The sequence below is a fragment of the Catharus ustulatus genome, chromosome 24, assembly GCF_009819885.2.
Source record: "Catharus ustulatus isolate bCatUst1 chromosome 24, bCatUst1.pri.v2, whole genome shotgun sequence".
NCBI lineage: Eukaryota > Metazoa > Chordata > Aves > Passeriformes > Turdidae > Catharus > Catharus ustulatus.
The window spans coordinates 2485849-2502256 of record NC_046244.1 but is presented as its reverse complement, the minus strand read 5'-3'; the positions used below and the strand labels follow the sequence as shown (position 1 = coordinate 2502256).

The following is a 16408-nucleotide window of genomic DNA, read 5'->3' as shown; positions in this document are numbered from 1 at the left end:
AGCCGGTGCGCGCCGCCATTGTGGCCAGTTCGATCGGTATCGGGAGCGGAGAGCGGAGCTCAGCGAGCCCGGAGCAGGGAGCAGCCCCCCCCCCCACGGCCGGCCTCAGTCACCATCAAACCGCGGGAGGCGGCGCAAACAGCAGTCACCACCACCGTCCGCACCGAACAGCCGCCGCCATGAGCAGCGAGGCCGAGACCCAGCCGCCCGCCGCCCCCGTCCCCGCGGCGGCCCCCGCCGCCCCCGCCGACTCCAAGCCAAACGGCGGGACCGGGAACGGGGGCAGCGGCCTGGCCTCGGCGGCGCCTCCCGCTGGCGGGGACAAGAAGGTCATCGGTGAGGGCAGCCTGGGGTTCCCTGGGGTCTCGGGGTGGGTGGGAAGCCCCGATCCTCTGCCCCTCCCCCGCCATGGCTGAGGGTGGCGCGCGCTCCCTTTCCCCCCCCCCCATCCCAGGGGCGGCGCGCGCCCCCTGCCCGCCCCCGGCGCGTGTCCCCGCTGGCGCGCGCCCCGGCCGTTACTCGCCCCCCTCCCCGCGCGCCGCCGGCCCCGCGTGCCGGGTGGGGGCGGGGCGGCGCAAGATGTCCGCCACGCGGGGCCTTTGTGCGCGCGCCCCGCCACGTGCCCCTGACGCGCCGCTCCCTCCCCTCCTTCCCCTGTGCCCCTCTCCCGCAGCAACGAAGGTTTTGGGAACAGTGAAATGGTTCAACGTGAGGAACGGTTACGGCTTCATCAACAGGTGAGCGCCCGGCCGCGGCGGGGCCTGCCTCGGGAGTGCGGGGAGGGGGCGCGGCGCGGGTGACAGGAGGGGCGGGGGGCGGCGGGGCCTCGGCCGCCTCACGCCCTACTCGGCAGAAGGAGCTGCTGAGATGCTCCCTTCTCCACCCCGGGGTTTCTGACCCGCTCGGGGCTTGCCTGGTTGGCTTTTGAGTCCTTTAATCTGAGTAACACCCGCGCTCTCGAAGCGAGTCTGTTCCCACGGCGATGTGTTTTATATTCCTTTCATGGTGTTTTGGGGTTTTTTTCCCCCTTCTTAAGGGTATAGAAGTATACTGGCTGTCAGCACACACAGTATTTGTTTAAACTCCTGCGTGAAGTTGGGTCAATGCAAGCAGAAATGGCTTTGAGCACTTGGTAGTTAAAACACTTAAAATGTGGGGACAGCAAAAGGAGCTCAGCCCACACGGTGTAATGCCACACTGAAGTATGGATGGGTCTCATGAAACAAGTGCCTAGAAGGTTCTTTTTATGATGGTTGTTGTGAAAGAATAATTTGAGCGCTTTGGGAGTTGTGTAAATACCTAAAGTAGGCCTGTCAGGGAGAGCAAGTGCTCTGCAAAGATGTTTTTAAAAAATGGGCAATTCATGGTCCCTTGGTTGGGGAGGCCTCCCCGGAGTGTTGCTGTTTTCCTTTATTGATGGTACTTAAACTCCCCAGTCTCAGAATGTGGCTGAAAACCAGGGAATCCCCCTTTAAGCTAGCAAGTGTAGTGTTATTATTTGACCTTTTTGTTTATATTTGGTTTAAACATTGCCTTTTTGAACTACCTGTTACTTTATGAAGTAGTGTGAATTGCCTGTCAAGCTCCTGAATTGGTTTTGTGTCTGTAGCTTTACAAACTTGCCTCCCAGTCTGCCCAGTTTGCATTGTTCAGGCCATGCTGCAGCTCCCAGCGCTGTGCAGTCACCAGTGCCGGGAGCTGTCGTGTCTCCGGCCTTGGAAACGCCTCCCAAGTCCCAGCCACAAACCCCACCTCGAGGGAAGGCTTTTCCTGTTCCCTCAGTAGTGAAAATGTTCTGTGATGTCAGTCAAGCAAGGAAGCATCAGCAGCTAGTTGAGACATCCGAGTAGCTTCCCCAGTCATTACTTTGGCAGCTGTTTAATCCCTGAGGTTGCCATTTGTAATGAGAAACGCAGCATGATCTCGTATTATCAAGAGATTAGAGGCTGCTAACTGAAGGGGAGGACATTTCCTCAGCTCTGGAATCTTTGCCTGGCTGCAGGGAAGCTGTGCACGAGCTCCTGCCCTTGCATGGCTCTGCTTTAGCCAGGTGTGCTTGCAGATAAAATGAGACTTTGGAACTGAGATGAGCTTTGATGTAGGTGCATGCTCACTTCAGGTATTCTCTGTGTGTTTTTAGTGTTAGAAGTGTGATTATGTTCCAGAGTAGGAAGGAGTCTGAATTCTGGGTCTTTGATGGTTTTTTTGTCATGTTTGCCAAAATAACAAGTAGATGTGCAAAAGCTGCTGGCTTGGTCTGTGCCCTGACTGGAGCTGCCCTGTTTGGTGTGGTATTTGGTGCCCTGCTGCACTTGGCATCTTCTTAGTCTGTCTGCTTGTCTGTTCCCTTTTTCTGACATATTCTAGTGGATAAAAGATGTGAATGAAAGAGTGCTGCAGTACACAGATCAGCTCAGTGATTTGTTCAGCCTTCAGAATGGGTGTTTCTCTTGCACCCTTCCAAATTTTATTTGAAAAAGTGATGGTCCTGTCCACATGACTGCATGCTTGCTGCTTCCAGATGTGTTTGCTGGAAAACAGCACTGGGAGTGGTGTGGCTGCTGTGTGAGGCTGTAAAATGGCCTGGTGTGTTTTTCACTTGACTCACTGAGCTCTCTGTGACCCAGTCAGTTGTCGAGCCAAAACTCTGATGTCCTCTTGAATGGAAACCGTTTTGCAAAAGGATTTTAGAAACAAGTATCTGGTCTGGTTGTTCAGAATTCAACTTGGGCAATAGTACAAGGTGTCCACACTTGTGGAAGTAGCACTTCCTACTGCTGTTTTTCAGCTGAGTATGAAGGAAGGTGCTCAGCAATTTTACTAGAAACATGTTAATATTCTTTTGAGAAGGTTTTCAACGTTGTGGACATTGTGTTTTGAAAAGAGTCTTTCAGCTTTGGGTTTGCAGGGGCTTTGTGGGTGCTGCATCCTGGGGCTTTGGAGATGAGATCAGAATGTCTCTGCTCTGCTGCCTTTTGGCTGCCTTTACCCAGTAACCTTTGAGGTCTGTGGGCATCAATTTCAAGAGGAAACAAGGGGGCTTGTTTTTACTGCTGATGTCTGACAGAATAGCTGTAGCTTGGATGGAGTTTCTGGAAGAAGTTTAGTTGTCAATTCTCACTTTTAAAAGCCAGAGGTGAGGAGCACTTGGCTTTATCTTATTAAAAACCAGCCCAAGTATTCTGTTACCACTAGCTATGAGCACTCCAGTTTTCACACAAGCTTACTTATGTCTTTAACCAGTCATTCTGGGAGATAAAAGCCACTTTGGTGTCGATTCAAACTTTTCCATGCAATAATGAAACTTAGCACTGCAGTGAGGGTGGCTTGGTGTGATGGGAGCTGGATGTCCATGCTTCAGGAGTGAGGAAGAAGAGGCTTGTGCAGCTCTAAGCAGTGCAAGGGTATCTCTGTTGTACCTCTTCGGAGCAGAATAGAAACTTCTGACTGGAGCTGGCACTGAGCTGTGGTTGTTGGGGCTCATGGCAGCTGTGGAAGCTCTGCCAGGGTCCTGCTGGGGGCTGGGTGCTGCTGGCTCCTTACAGATACAGACCTGAGCTGTTTCTGTTTCTTGAGAGGGGAGAGCAAGGCTTGATTGAGTGTGCTGCCCTCATGGGCAGCTGGTGTTGCTGTTCCTCAGGTGAGTGAAGCATTGAGGCTCAGGGGATGAGAGCTCCATTAGCAAGGGCAGAGCTGCTTCCCAAAGCTGCAGCAGCCAGGCTCCCACAGAACACTGCAGGAAGGAGTGAGGGGTCCCTGTCAGGTGTTCAAACATCCCCATTGATGGGGTATGAAGGATAGAGGGGTGTGCAGCAGTGAGTGCCTTACTGAACCTCCAGCATGTGCTTTGCACTTTGTGTGAGCTGCCTGCTGATCTTCCTACACAGAGTAAACTGATAGGAACTAGTTGAGAGCAGGTTGAGGAGTCATGCTCAAAGCCTGTTATGATAGCTCTGCATTTTAGCTCTGTACCAAACAACTGCATTTTTAATTTACTGTGCATTTTATTAATGCATTTCAATTTCCTGTTGTCTTGCAGGAATGACACCAAGGAAGATGTTTTTGTCCATCAGGTAAGATTTCCTTGAAACTGAAACATTCCCAATTGACTGTGCCTGGCCCATTTAAATAGGATTGAAGTTGTGGAAGAGCCTTGCATTTTCACTGTTACTTGAACACAAACAACTGATTCTTGGTTGCATTGCAGGTGGAACCTGCTTGCATTTTAGGGTTTTGCACATTGGCTGAGTGGGCTGATGGTGCACAGTGATGAGAGTTGCACTGGTTGCCAGCATGGGCTTGGGAATAACTGCTTGGATCCAGTCACCTTGTGGATTCATACAGTGGTTAAGTAAGCATCTGAAATAAAGTGAAATGAAAAGCTTGCAGGAGAGAGAAAAATTAATTAAACTGAGGGATGAAGTGCCAATGAAGCTCTTTTTTTCCTAGGCAAAATTCTAGATTTTATTGCTCCAGGCTTTCAGTGAAAGTCCACAAACATTTTAGTAGGAGCTTTTCAATTTAACAGATACATATCCTGAGATACAATGTATGGCAAACAGGTAAGCCTCTGGAAAATAGACCAAGACTGCACACCACACCTGTGTCTTACTTCATGGAGCAGGTTTGCCTTGCTTTAGTTCCTTGTCTGAATTGCAAGGCTGTCTGTGGTCAGCAGTTTGCTTTTTGCCCTTTTGGGCTCAGTATCTCGTTAGTAAGCAGCCTACAAAGAATTCATGTGGAGCATGGTTTACTTCTGGCATTTAGGAGTCCATGGGTCATTCTTTAGTCTCAGGTTAGGGATGTGCTGCTGGTGTTAACACAAAGGAAGGGAAAAGCAATGCCTGGGAAGTGTTTTGTGTTTATCATCTCTGGCTTCTTGCTTGTTCTTTGTCTGAATCACCAGCTTTTGGAGGCACTGCTTTGTGAGAGGTTACACATACCCTGAGGGGAAGCTTTCACACCCCATTGGCAAGTGGAGTCACCTGTGAGTGACCTTGACTTACTGGTTGTGTTACAGGACTTGTCATGGAGCTACTGTCTGTGTTTCTGAAATAACAGTTTGGTCATGATTTGTTTTAATGTAATATTTTTTACAGTAAGACAGTTACAGTGCTCTAATCTGAAAGAAACCAGGTTGTTTGAGAAGTTACAGCTGTGTATGCTTTTCTCCATCCCTGTTACATAGCTCAGGTGTCACAATAAGCTGTTGGACTGGCTGCTGTTACAATGGGGCTTTCCTTAAAAGTTACTGAGACTTCTGGGCATGTTTTTCCATAGATTTAGTTCAGTTTAGGGGCAAAAAATCTAATTAAATTGTGTGGCAGATATTTATGTTAAAGTTACACTTTTGTTCCCCGTCAGTTAAAGTGTTTGATAAGCAGAGCATGGCTGAGCAGGGTGTGTATTGAGTATTAACTTGTCTGTTGAAGATGTCATCCAGCACTGCAGAGCACTGAAAACTGACTCTGTTGTAGTAATGTTGTTTGACAGGTGGCCATTGATACAGAGGATTGTCTGGTGCTGACACTTGGAAAAGGCCAATCCTTGTTGTGCAGGACACAGCTGGAGTAGATTTAGGATTAATTGGTTAGTCCTGTGGTACAAACTATGGTGTTGGGAGCCTTGGAGGAGGAGATGTCTTGACACCTGGCCATTTTTGTGTTTACAGAATAGAGAACACAGAAGCTGTTGTGTCCTGTGCTGTGTGGGAAATAATGGCTGGAAATCCAAAAGGATGATTTGAAAGATTAGAAAGGCTGATATACTGGTGTATAGGCTTCAGAGGAATGTATAACTCATGGTGATGTTGAAACTTAAACTCTAATTAGGAATCCTTTAGCTAGTGTGTGGTGTAGGAGTTCTCTTTGTTTCCAAGCTGCCTTTTTAGCCAGCAGACATCATGTCAACAGGTGATTCCAGTTAATGGCAAAGCTGTTGCACATTTCAAATAATCCAGACTGTAATACAGGTACATTTTATGACTTCCTGGATTCTCCCAATGATTCACTTGCTTTTTCAGGAGTAGAGATTTTTCTCCTAAGATCAAGAAATTGAGTATTTACTAATCTTAAAAAAGAAATATAAATTCTTCCTTTGTATTCTTATGCTGTGCCTGCACTGTTGTGTTGTTAGACTGCCATAAAGAAGAATAACCCCAGGAAGTACCTCCGCAGCGTAGGAGATGGAGAGACCGTGGAGTTTGATGTGGTTGAGGGAGAAAAGGTAAACACATCTTTTGGGTGTCAGAGCACATGGAAAACTCAGATTGCAGGCTTTGCTGTGGTGCCTGTGGTTTGAGTTGGTGCCTCATGACATCCAAGGAGGTGAATGGTTTTTCATTTCTTCACAATGTGCCTGTAAATCATTGCTCAGTAGCAGAATTTGTGCTGCAGCTGTGGGGTGGTGACCGTTTCCCTAACGCTGTTTCCACTCTTTAGGGCGCGGAGGCAGCCAATGTCACAGGACCTGGTGGAGTTCCAGTGCAGGGCAGTAAATACGCAGCAGATCGTAACCATTACAGACGATATCCACGTCGTAGGGGTCCTCCACGCAACTACCAGCAAAACTATCAGAACAGTGAGAGTGGGGAAAAGAACGAAGGAGCAGAGAACATCCCAGAAGGCCAAGCCCAGCAGCGCCGTCCCTATCGCAGGCGGCGGTACCCACCTTACTATATGCGTAGGCCCTACGGGCGTCGTCCACAATATACCAACCCTCCCGTACAGGGAGAGATAGTGGAGGTAACATTTGGTAACATTTGCCTGACGTGTGATGCTAACCTGGCTTGGTTGCTTTGGAGCAGGGTGATGGGATGTGCCTTTTTTGACGCTTTTTGGAGGTACTCCAGATGGTTTTGGTAAGGTTTGGTAGTGATGTGAAATGAAATTAGGTGAAGGTCTTTATGTTACAGCTTCTAGAAAGCAGAGTGTTTCAGTTTGTGTGATTAACTGGAGGATTCTCCGTCCTGTGCACGCCTGTTCCCTACAACTGCTGTCCACCCTGACTGAACTGACAACCTTGCAGCTCCTTCCTGTGGAGTTAGCACATTCCTGGCTGGGGCTCAGGGGGTCTGTGGCCTGATGTCTTGCAGGGTGCTGACAACCAGGGTGCAGGAGACGGCAGACCAGTCAGGCAAAACATGTACCGGGGTTACAGACCAAGATTTCGCAGGTAGGCTGCAGCTGAGCTGCTGGCTTGGGCCTTGTTGAGCAGCAGGGCCGGGACGTGGCGATGCTCAGATGCTGCATGGTTAAAGCCTAGCTTGACTTTCAGGGGTCCTCCTCGTCAAAGACAGCCCAGAGAGGATGGAAATGAAGAAGATAAAGAGAACCAAGGGGATGAAACCCAAAGTCAGCAGCCACCTCAACGTCGGTACCGCCGTAATTTCAACTACCGACGCAGACGCCCAGAGAACCCTAAACCACAAGATGGCAAAGAGACGAAGACAGCCGAACCACCAGCTGAGAACACGTCCGCTCCCGAGGCTGAGCAGGGCGGGGCTGAGTAAATACCGGCTTAACATCTCTACCATCATCCGGGTGCGTGACCGGGGCCTGGGGGTGCCTTTGCTCACTTTCTTTTGTTGCTTTTTATTTGTGCTTTGCGAGGTTTGGGCTCTTCTTGTGTGCTGTAACTGATGTGTGAGTGCAGATCTCACTGCGAGGCTTTGTTGGGAGGACTTAGTTACAAGCTTGAATTGTCATTGATGGAATGCTGCTACAGTTTAAATCTTGGCTGTCTGGGTAGTTCAGGTGTACAGCAGTCTCTGCTCACCCAGAAATTGAAGCAGTGCAAGTGTGAAGACTTGAAAGTAGTCTGGTGAGGCAAGTGCTGGGATTTACCTAGCTCCATCACAGTGCCTGAGCTGGGATTTACCTAGCTCCATCAGTGCCTGAGCTGGGATTTACCCAGCTCCATCAGTGCCTGAGCTGGGATTTACCTAGCTCCATCAGTGCCTGAGCTGGGATTTACCTAGCTCCATCAGTGCCTGAGCTGGGATTTACCTAGCTCCATCAGTGCCTGAGCTGGGATTTACCTAGCTCCATCACAGTGCCTGAGCTGGGATTTACCTAGCTCCGTCAGTGCCTGAGCTGAGTCCCTACAGAGGGAGGGGATGGCACTGAGACCTCAGCATCCATTTCTACAAAGATGATGCAGAATTAGCCATTAGTGTCTCAGGAGCAGTTTTTTATCCAATCAAAACCTATAGAAAATGGTGCTTGTGTCAGAGAATGTGGGAGCTGTGTTGCAGTGCTGAGGTGTGGACTCAGGAGGGTTGTGTGCAGCGCAGGGGCCAAAGGCTGGATTAGTTACATGGGAACCTGTCTGCACTTGGGGCTTCTTTGGTGCTGACTCCTGAGGGGCAGTTCTGCTAATCTGGGAATATTTTCCTTGCCAGGACTCTGCTTGTTCTGCATTTCTTGTCACCCGTGTGTGTATCCCATTCCTTTTGTTACTTGCTGATTCCCGGGAGGGCAGGAGAGTGGAAGAGGCATTTAGGCTGTAGTGGGAGCAGACAGTGCTCAGTGATGGGATGGACAGGGACTGGGCTGGGACAAGGCTCAGCATTGGCAGCAGCTGCAGCCCTTCCCAGCTGTGGAGTTTGGGAGCTTGCTTTGCATGCAGATGGATCATTGTCACTGCCCAGGCTGTGTTGCAGTGATCTCTGTGCACTTCTGGTGAACATTTGTTGTATCCTGGTGTTCATCTTGGTGGTCAACACCTGGATGAATTCTTAGAACATGGGCTTCAAAAGGATGCCACAATGGCACCTTGGTTCCTTTTGCTGCCTGGTAGCACTGGGGGATATTGGGTTTCATTTCTGTGCTCAGAGCAGTGGCTGAATGTCAGCAGAGCCTGGTGTAAGCAGCCCTGCCCATGAGCAGAGATCCCTTTGGGTTTAAGGTGACAGATTGCTCTCTTTGGAGCCCTTGGCTTTGGTGCTGTGGCTGCAGGGGGCAGGGGTGGGGCTGACAAGGAGCAGTAGCTGGTGACAGTTGGCTTGTGAGCTTGGGCAGGCAGCTTAAGGTGAAATTTTGTGTTGCAGGTGAGTCTTGGTAGGCAAAGCACTCCTATAACCCTTTGTCACCTGTCTGATCAGCCTTTTTTTTTTTCTCTCTTTTTCAGTTTAGTCATCAAAGAAAAGACTTTAAGAAATGAAGAAGAAAATGAAATTCCAGCAATAAGAAATGAACAAAAGAATTGGAACTGAAGACCTTAAGTGCTTGCTTTTTGCTGTTGACCAGATTACTAGAACTATCTGCATTATCTATGCAGCATGGGGTTTTTATTATTTTTACCTAAAGAATTCTCTTTTTGGAAATGATAAACACGTTTTTTAAAAGCCTGTTTTTTCTCAATATACCTTTCAAAGTTTGTAAATTGTTTCATATCTGGTCACGTTGAGATTTTTAAGAACCTCATTTTTAATTTGTATGAAATATACGCCTGATTTTTTCAAGTCAAACTGCAAGCATCTGTTAATAAAGGTCTTAAAGAGTTATGATGTGTACTTAAGTGTTTTCAACCCACTTTTGTATGAAAGGGTTTTAAGTATTCATAGAAAGTTTGGGAAGAAAAATGTCTGCTTTACTCTTTGGGCATACAGGGTGGTGGGGTAAAGCAGAAAAATGGAAGTAAAAAAAGCAGTGAAGATGGAATTGAGTCCCATTGGAGAAGGATGGGAGGGCTTGGTGCTAGCCCAGTGTTTCCAGGAGCTGTTTGCTGGAACAGCTTGGCTGTGTCCTTGCTGGAATACAGCAGAACTGAGGTGGTGTGAGGGTGCTTAAAAAAAAAATGGGGGGGAACCTCCCCAAAAATGGTAGAATCCCACATTGGTTTGGGTTGGAGGAATGAGGAGCTTTAAAACTCACCTCATCCCTTACCCTGTCAGTGGGGCAGGGACACCTTCCACTGCCCCAGGCTGCTCCAAGCCCTGCCCAAGCTGCCCTTGGACACTTCCAGGGATGGGGCAGCCTCAGCTGCTCTGGGGAATGCCAGGTTCCAGATTCCAATAAAATCCCAAGCTTGTCACTGGGGCTGTGCTGTAGCACAACTGCTCATGAGTGCTCTGCAGAGCCAGCTGCTCCCCAGGGCTGCAGAGGCATGGAGGCAGCTGTGCCTCATGCCAGAACTGGCTTTGGCTGCACCCCAGTGCCAGGGTAAGAACTGCTGAGTGGGGGCTGCTCCCTCAGGGGCTCACTTGGTCTGTGCCCAGCTGTGCCAGGCTCTGACAACACCCTCAGAGCCCCTGCAGGACAGGGTGGCTGTGCAATGGCAGCTTCTGGGACCTTTGCACATACAGTGAGCTCTGCTCTTCATTTTCCTGTGGCCTCCAGTGGCCCAGTCACCCCAGGTGTCTCAACAGTCCCAGTGCTCCAGGCTTTGCTCTCTCCAAGCACCTTCTAATGCTCCCACCTGCCCATTCCCTGGCTGTGCCATCTGTGAGCATCCTGCCCTCCAGACACTGCTGTTTGACAGCAAAATCTCATCTCTGCTCCTTTCTGTCACTCAGTGTTTGCATTTTCTCCTTCCCCAGGTCCCCGGGGTGTTGCTGATGACAGGGACAGATTTGCCCTGGACATGCTGGCTGGCAGAAGTGTGAGAACTTGCAATAAACAGCTCTGCTGCCTCTTGGCTTCATGTGAGGGGGCAGATGGCTCAGGAGGACCCTTCCAGCTTCTCTAGGTTCTGCATGCAGGTGCTGAGCAGCCTGGCTGGGCTGCAGGAGTGGGACTGCAGTCTTCACACCTATCTGTTCTGGCCACTGGCTGTGCCCCTGCAGCACCATCTGCTTGGGCCTGGAGCTCGACCTTCTGCCTCTCAGGGTGACAGTGCTGGGGAGCTTCTGCTTGGTTTCCCTGTGCTGTGATGGTGTCTGTGTGCTTAGCTTGGGGTGAGAAGGGAACAAAACCAAAACCAGCACTCAGTAAATGAGGGTGGTGGGGATTGAGTTGGTGGTGATTTCAGGTTCTGGTTCGTTGTCATAATAGTTTACCTGAGAAAGATAAATTCACTTGGAAAGATAATTCACTTGGAAAACAGAATTCACTTTTTTTGTGAACTTAAAAATGCCACTCTGCTGGTAGAGCATCTCATCAGGTTTCAGACTGACTTGCCTCCTTGTGTCTGGTGTGCATGGCTTTGGTGTTCCTTTATGATCCCCCATGAAAACACTGATAAGTGTTCCACACTCTTGGTTTTACCCAGTTCTTGAGCACAAACCTTGTTACTCCCCTTTGTTTCCAGTGGGGCTGGTGTGGGAGGAACCAAGGCTACCAGCCACATGGAGTCAGTGCTGCTCTGTGCAGAAAGGACTTCCCACTGAATTCCCTGAAAGCATGGGCTGAGCAACTCTGTCCTCAGTGCCCTGACAGCTTTCCCAGGGAACAGGGACATCTTTTCTTAAATCAACACATTCTGGCATTTATTTTCACGAAACCTGACTGGAAGTGGGGAAAAAACCCTTCCCTGGCTGACTGCTGCAGTACCCTCACTTCCAGCAGCCAGTTGGCTGTGTCAGAACCTGGAAGCAGTTGAAGAAATGTCCCAGTACAGGTGCTGGTGCTTTAATGGGGTCAGAGTGGCAGGGAGATGTCCCATAGTGGGTGCAGGAGGTGCTGCTGGCCATCACACACAGGAATCCATGGCATACATCTTGCTGGTGGCTGTTCGGGTGCCTGCTCGGCCCTGGGGCTGGGGATGCCTCTGGGGTTGGCTGCTGGGGGCTGGCAGGAAAGAGTTGGACTTGTGTCATGGCTGGCAGTTACAGGGTGACTTGGGACTGCCACAGCCTGGGGACAGGCAGGAGAAATGGACTGGGACAGCCAGCAGGGTTAACTTCTCTCCCATGGCACCAGGCATAAGGATGGAGATGACACCTGGGGAGGCATCACCTGCCCAATGTCCCTGGTGGAGGGAGTTTTCAACCAGCACATCCCTGCAGCCACTGGCTCAGGCTTTGGCTGACAGGGATTCAGCTCCAGCACAGCTCTGCTCTGAGTGAAGATCAGCACACCTTCACCAGGACCTGGAGACCCACAGATGTGATGGACCCCTGCACCCTCTTCATGCCCTTACAGGGTTTATGGGGTCCCTGACTCAGCCCTGTTCTGCCTTGTGTAGCCTCCCCACCCAAAGGACACAGGCTGGACACAAAGGGGTCCCCCTTGTTTAGGCTGGAGCCTGCAGGAATCCCCTGTGCCCCTGAGCTGGTCCTTCACCCCTTATCCCTGCAGGGCAAAAAACTACTTGAGACAGGATGGGGTGGAATGAGACAGACTGACCTGTGCAGGTATAGAGGCAGCAGGTCAGCAGTACAGATGCCACAAAGCAGCCAGTGGAGCCAGCCATTCCCAGCCAGCAGGACCACCCAAAGTCATAGTGGACTCCCAGGAATATATTGTGTGACACCAGCATGGCCCTCTCCACGTAGACGTCCACCGCATACCACACGGAGCCTGTGAGCCCCAGGATGCCTAGGAGGAATGGGGCTTGTTAAAAAGAACCACACAACCCCCCCTGCTCCCCAAGCCCCTCTGAGGGGTGCTGCTGGCTCCCAGCACACTCCCCAGCTCCCTGTGGGACACAAGGTCTGTCTGCTCTGAGCTCTCCCACGCACTGCCAGCGCCGAGCACGACTCCAGCTCCATAGCACATCTTCAGTTTGGCACAAGGATCTTCCTTGAAGAATGTGATGCAGTCGAGCCCAAGGACCAGTGTAGCCAAAGCCAGGCCAGCTAGGAGATCTGCTGTGATCATCAGGGTCCGTGTCACCACGATCTTCACTGGGCAGGGAAGGTGAAAACAACCAGAAACAGGAATGAGGAGCAATCAGGGGAACAGGTCTATCCACTCCAGATTTCTGCCCATGTCCTTTTTAGAGTCACCCAGCTCACCAGTGGCCATCACACTGGAACCCACCAATTCCATCCCTGCCATGGGCCAAGGGAAGGTGCTCAACAAGCTCATCAGAAACTTGATAAGGACTTAAGACCAGCTCAAGAAACCAAACAGCTCATGGTATACCCGTCAGCACCTGGTATGTGCTCACTTGCTCAAGCCATCCTTGAGCAGAAGACACTGCTGTCCACACTGGTTGTGTAGCAGGTGTTTTGAACAGCAATTGTCAATATACCAGTGAAAAACAAGAGCTGGCACGGATCACATCACCAGCTGTGATGGGACTGTGCCCTGCAAAGCTCCATTCTCCCCAGGGCAAGGTGGCAGCCCCCCTTAGTCCATGCCAACTACTTTCCTTCTCCGCTGCCTGAATCTGTGTTGTTCCATGTCACAACCCAACACAAGGGTTCCCTCTGCAGGGCTTGATGTGCCCTGTGCAGGTCAGAAGAAATGTCCCTACCCTGATGTGACTGTCCCTGAGCTGTGGGTATGAGTCCTTGGCCAGTGGGAATGCTCCTTGCTCTGCCTGAACCATGGTGACCTGCAAATCCATGGCTCAACATGCCAGAACATGTTTGTTGTGAGGTGGCAGAGCTTCACAGCCTCTTGCCTGCCTGCTGATCCCATTGCAAGTCTGACTGAACCCCAAGCTGCTGCCAAGACCAGGCAAGAGACCAAGAGCAGCTCTAGGCTGGTGTGGCTGACTGACAAAGGGCAGCTTGGTGCAATGAAAATCACTGTCCCACTTCCCTTTCAAGAAGACTGAGCTGTGAACATAATAAATGGCTCCAGGCCAGGTCATCTCACCTGGGTGGTCAGCCAGAATGGAGTCATACTGGTCACAGGTCCTGACCCCATCCTGCATGTTGGTGACACACTCTCTCCAAAGGCCCCGGCATTTGTGACTTACCTGCAAGCAGCAGAAAGGCACTCATGCAAAAACTCCCCAGCTTCCCATGGATGTCCCAGCCCAGCAGAGCAGCACTACAGCTGGACAGTCCCAGTGACTCCTTGCCCATACCTGCTCTGTTTTCTCCTGCTCCATCCCTCTATCTCTATAATTGTCTAATGCTTCAACTCAAAAAGCAGTGGGTTTGTCCCACCACATCCCTTTTCCAAGCCTGTGGAGACATGGTGCAACCTCATGGATGGCAAGGCACCCTCCTTGCTCTCACTGCTCACCTTGAGGATGATGGCTGCTGTGCTCATCTTAAAGGTGGCTACTCTGCTCACCTTGCAGGTGATGTCTCTGCTCACCTCCAAGCTGTCATCAGCATTGACCATCCAGCAGTCCGTGCACGTGGCCAGGAGCAGGAAGAGTGTTGAGAGAAGAGCGAGCCCAAACGCTGTCACCTGCAGGGCTGCACTCATGGGGTGACCTGCAAGGGCACAGAGATAATCACCAACTCTGCTCTGGCTACTTCCAGACACCCAATCTCCCAAGGACAAAGTGCCACCATCCTCTGGATCCCCAGGAGTCATCTGGGTCCTGTCTCACAGTGCTCACTTGCTGTCACAATGCTCTGATATCCTCAGCCAAGGTTGGGCCACCAGGTTTGCATGTAGACAGAGCTTTTAAACTCAGTAATTTTGTAGTGGAGACATTCCCACATTGGTTCCCTCTCTTCCAAACAGAAGCTGTCAACCATCAGTACTTGCCCTTCGGGAATCAAGAGCTGCTGCTACAAAAACCTGTGACTTAATCACATCTCCAGAGAACCTCTAGAGACCTCCATCCCTGCCATAGGACTTGGTGGGTACACCCTCTGCCTTTTCTTGTTTGTTTTCGACTCCAAGAAAAGCTCTGAGGTGTTGAACATCCAGGTTGGGGCACAAGAAAGTGTCCCATGGAGGTGTCCTGATCTTAAGCACAACCCAAAGACCAATCTCCCATTCCAAGGGGGAACAGGCTGGGCCATGGTGTGGGTGCCCTAAGGAGCTGCCAAGGCTTTCCACAGAGCAGGAGGGATGGCACCATTTGTTTTCCATCCTAGAGGGATGTTTTCCATTCCTAGGTGAAGGGACTCTGCAGAGAGGGGAGCTGTGCCCAAGGTACAAGAAGGGGATGTTGTGTCTGGAAACCCAGGGTGGGAATCCCACTTTGTCATGTTTTGAAACCCAAAATGACAAATATTTTACTGCCTGAAGTTGCAACCACTGCAACAGCCCTTTGGACAGGGGTTCATACAAATGTGTCCAGATGAGTTTGGGCCAAATGGGTTAATTACCATGAGATGATAGCTCATCATCACCAGCTTTAGTACCTCCAGCCACAGGCTGCCCACCCTGGCATGGCACAGGCTCCCTGTGGGGCAGAGTGGGAAGGAAGGTTGTGGTCCCCACACCCAGTGTGCCCCATCTCCCCCCTTTTCCCCTCTTGGAAAGTCACTGGGAGTGGAGGCATCACTCTCCTATCATCTCTGAGCATTTCCATCAGCTTTTCCAAGTGGGCAGTCTCTCCTACACCAATTTATAACAATTTTTAAAAATTCCTCAGGCTCCCTTCTGAGCTAACTCCCCAGAACCTTATTTGTTTCTGCTAGACCCCAGATTCTTTGAAGTCTCTGAAAAAAAATCTGTCCAGTCATTTCAGTTATATAAGCAAGAAAAAAAAGAAGAGAAAGAAATTCTTAATGCTGAGAAAAATCAGCTCTAAACTTTGCTGATAATAAAGGGGTTCATGGGGAGCATTACCTTCACTGCAGGCTCATCCTTGTCGGGATGACAGAATCTCTTTGCTGCTGATGATTTGGGATAGGGATGCAGGTCTGGTAGTGCTGATGGGATTGGATCCTGGAGTCAGGGATACTCAGCACCAGCTGGAGCTTGCACTGAGCTATTTAAGGTTTGTCCAAGGTCCGTCAGCCAGGCTTTGTGCTCTGAGACATGATGGGCATCCCTGCAGTTTGAGCAGCCATAGGCTGGGAATGGAGCCTCCCCAAAAATGTCACATGGGGAAACCGGTGGGAACCTGCTGGGAACTCTCCCCAGGTGGGGGATTATGTGTCCTCGACAAATAATCCCTGTTTTTTAATTAGACCTTTCAATTACTGCCTAAGAATGAGTGGCCTAAGACACTGAAGTGGCCTAAGGTTCAGGAGTGGTACCAGAGTTCAGAGAGCTGGAAGGGGCCAAAGAAAGGAGCTGGAATGCCAGGGTGATAATGAACCTCTTTGGCTGGTAATTAAGACCTTTTTTTCCCCATTAAGCAGAAAACAAGTGAAAAGCACTGCAGTGGTAATGGCTCAGGTACCTTGTCTGGCCACCCCCCAAGGGCCTGTGATAACAGCACTCAGCTCTCTGCCACTTGCAGCTGCCCTAAAAGCTTCAGGTGTGTTCTCTAATCCCCTCCTCCTTGGGCATTACACAGGATCTGTGTTCCAGCATCCTCTGAGCATCCCAGGGCTCAGCTGTGCCTCATGGCTCTGCTCACCCTCATCTCTCAGAGCCATGGAAAACACTCATGTTTCCATTGTGTGGGTCACAGTCCAGGTGCACTTGGGTTT

General features: G+C 50.4%; 2 protein-coding genes across 3 annotated transcripts; one reads left to right on the top strand and one right to left on the bottom strand.

The window, feature by feature from the left end:
- YBX1 (Y-box binding protein 1) lies at positions 1-7541 on the top strand. Of its 2 annotated transcripts, none has more exons than XM_033079461.2 (7): positions 1-336; positions 674-737; positions 4040-4073; positions 6136-6225; positions 6441-6743; positions 7094-7173; positions 7276-7541. In XM_033079461.2, the coding sequence occupies exons 1-7, from the start codon at positions 180-182 to the stop codon at positions 7508-7510; spliced, it is 963 nt and encodes a 320-aa protein (XP_032935352.1). In that variant the 5' UTR covers positions 1-179; the 3' UTR covers positions 7511-7541. The 2 variants fall into 2 exon arrangements, with proteins under 2 accessions (XP_032935352.1, XP_032935350.1); XM_033079459.2 differs by having other exon boundaries at positions 7264-7541.
- Positions 7542-11299: 3758 nt separating this feature from the next.
- Positions 11300-15198, bottom strand: LOC117006893 (claudin-16-like). Its single transcript, XM_033079628.1, has 6 exons — positions 15131-15198; positions 14085-14281; positions 13710-13812; positions 12623-12787; positions 12288-12479; positions 11300-11729 (listed from the first exon to the last, which is right to left on the bottom strand). Exons 2-6 carry the CDS (start codon positions 14271-14273, stop codon positions 11632-11634), a joined length of 747 nt encoding a protein of 248 aa, XP_032935519.1. The 5' UTR covers positions 14274-14281; positions 15131-15198; the 3' UTR covers positions 11300-11631.
- Positions 15199-16408: the final 1210 nt, after the last annotated feature.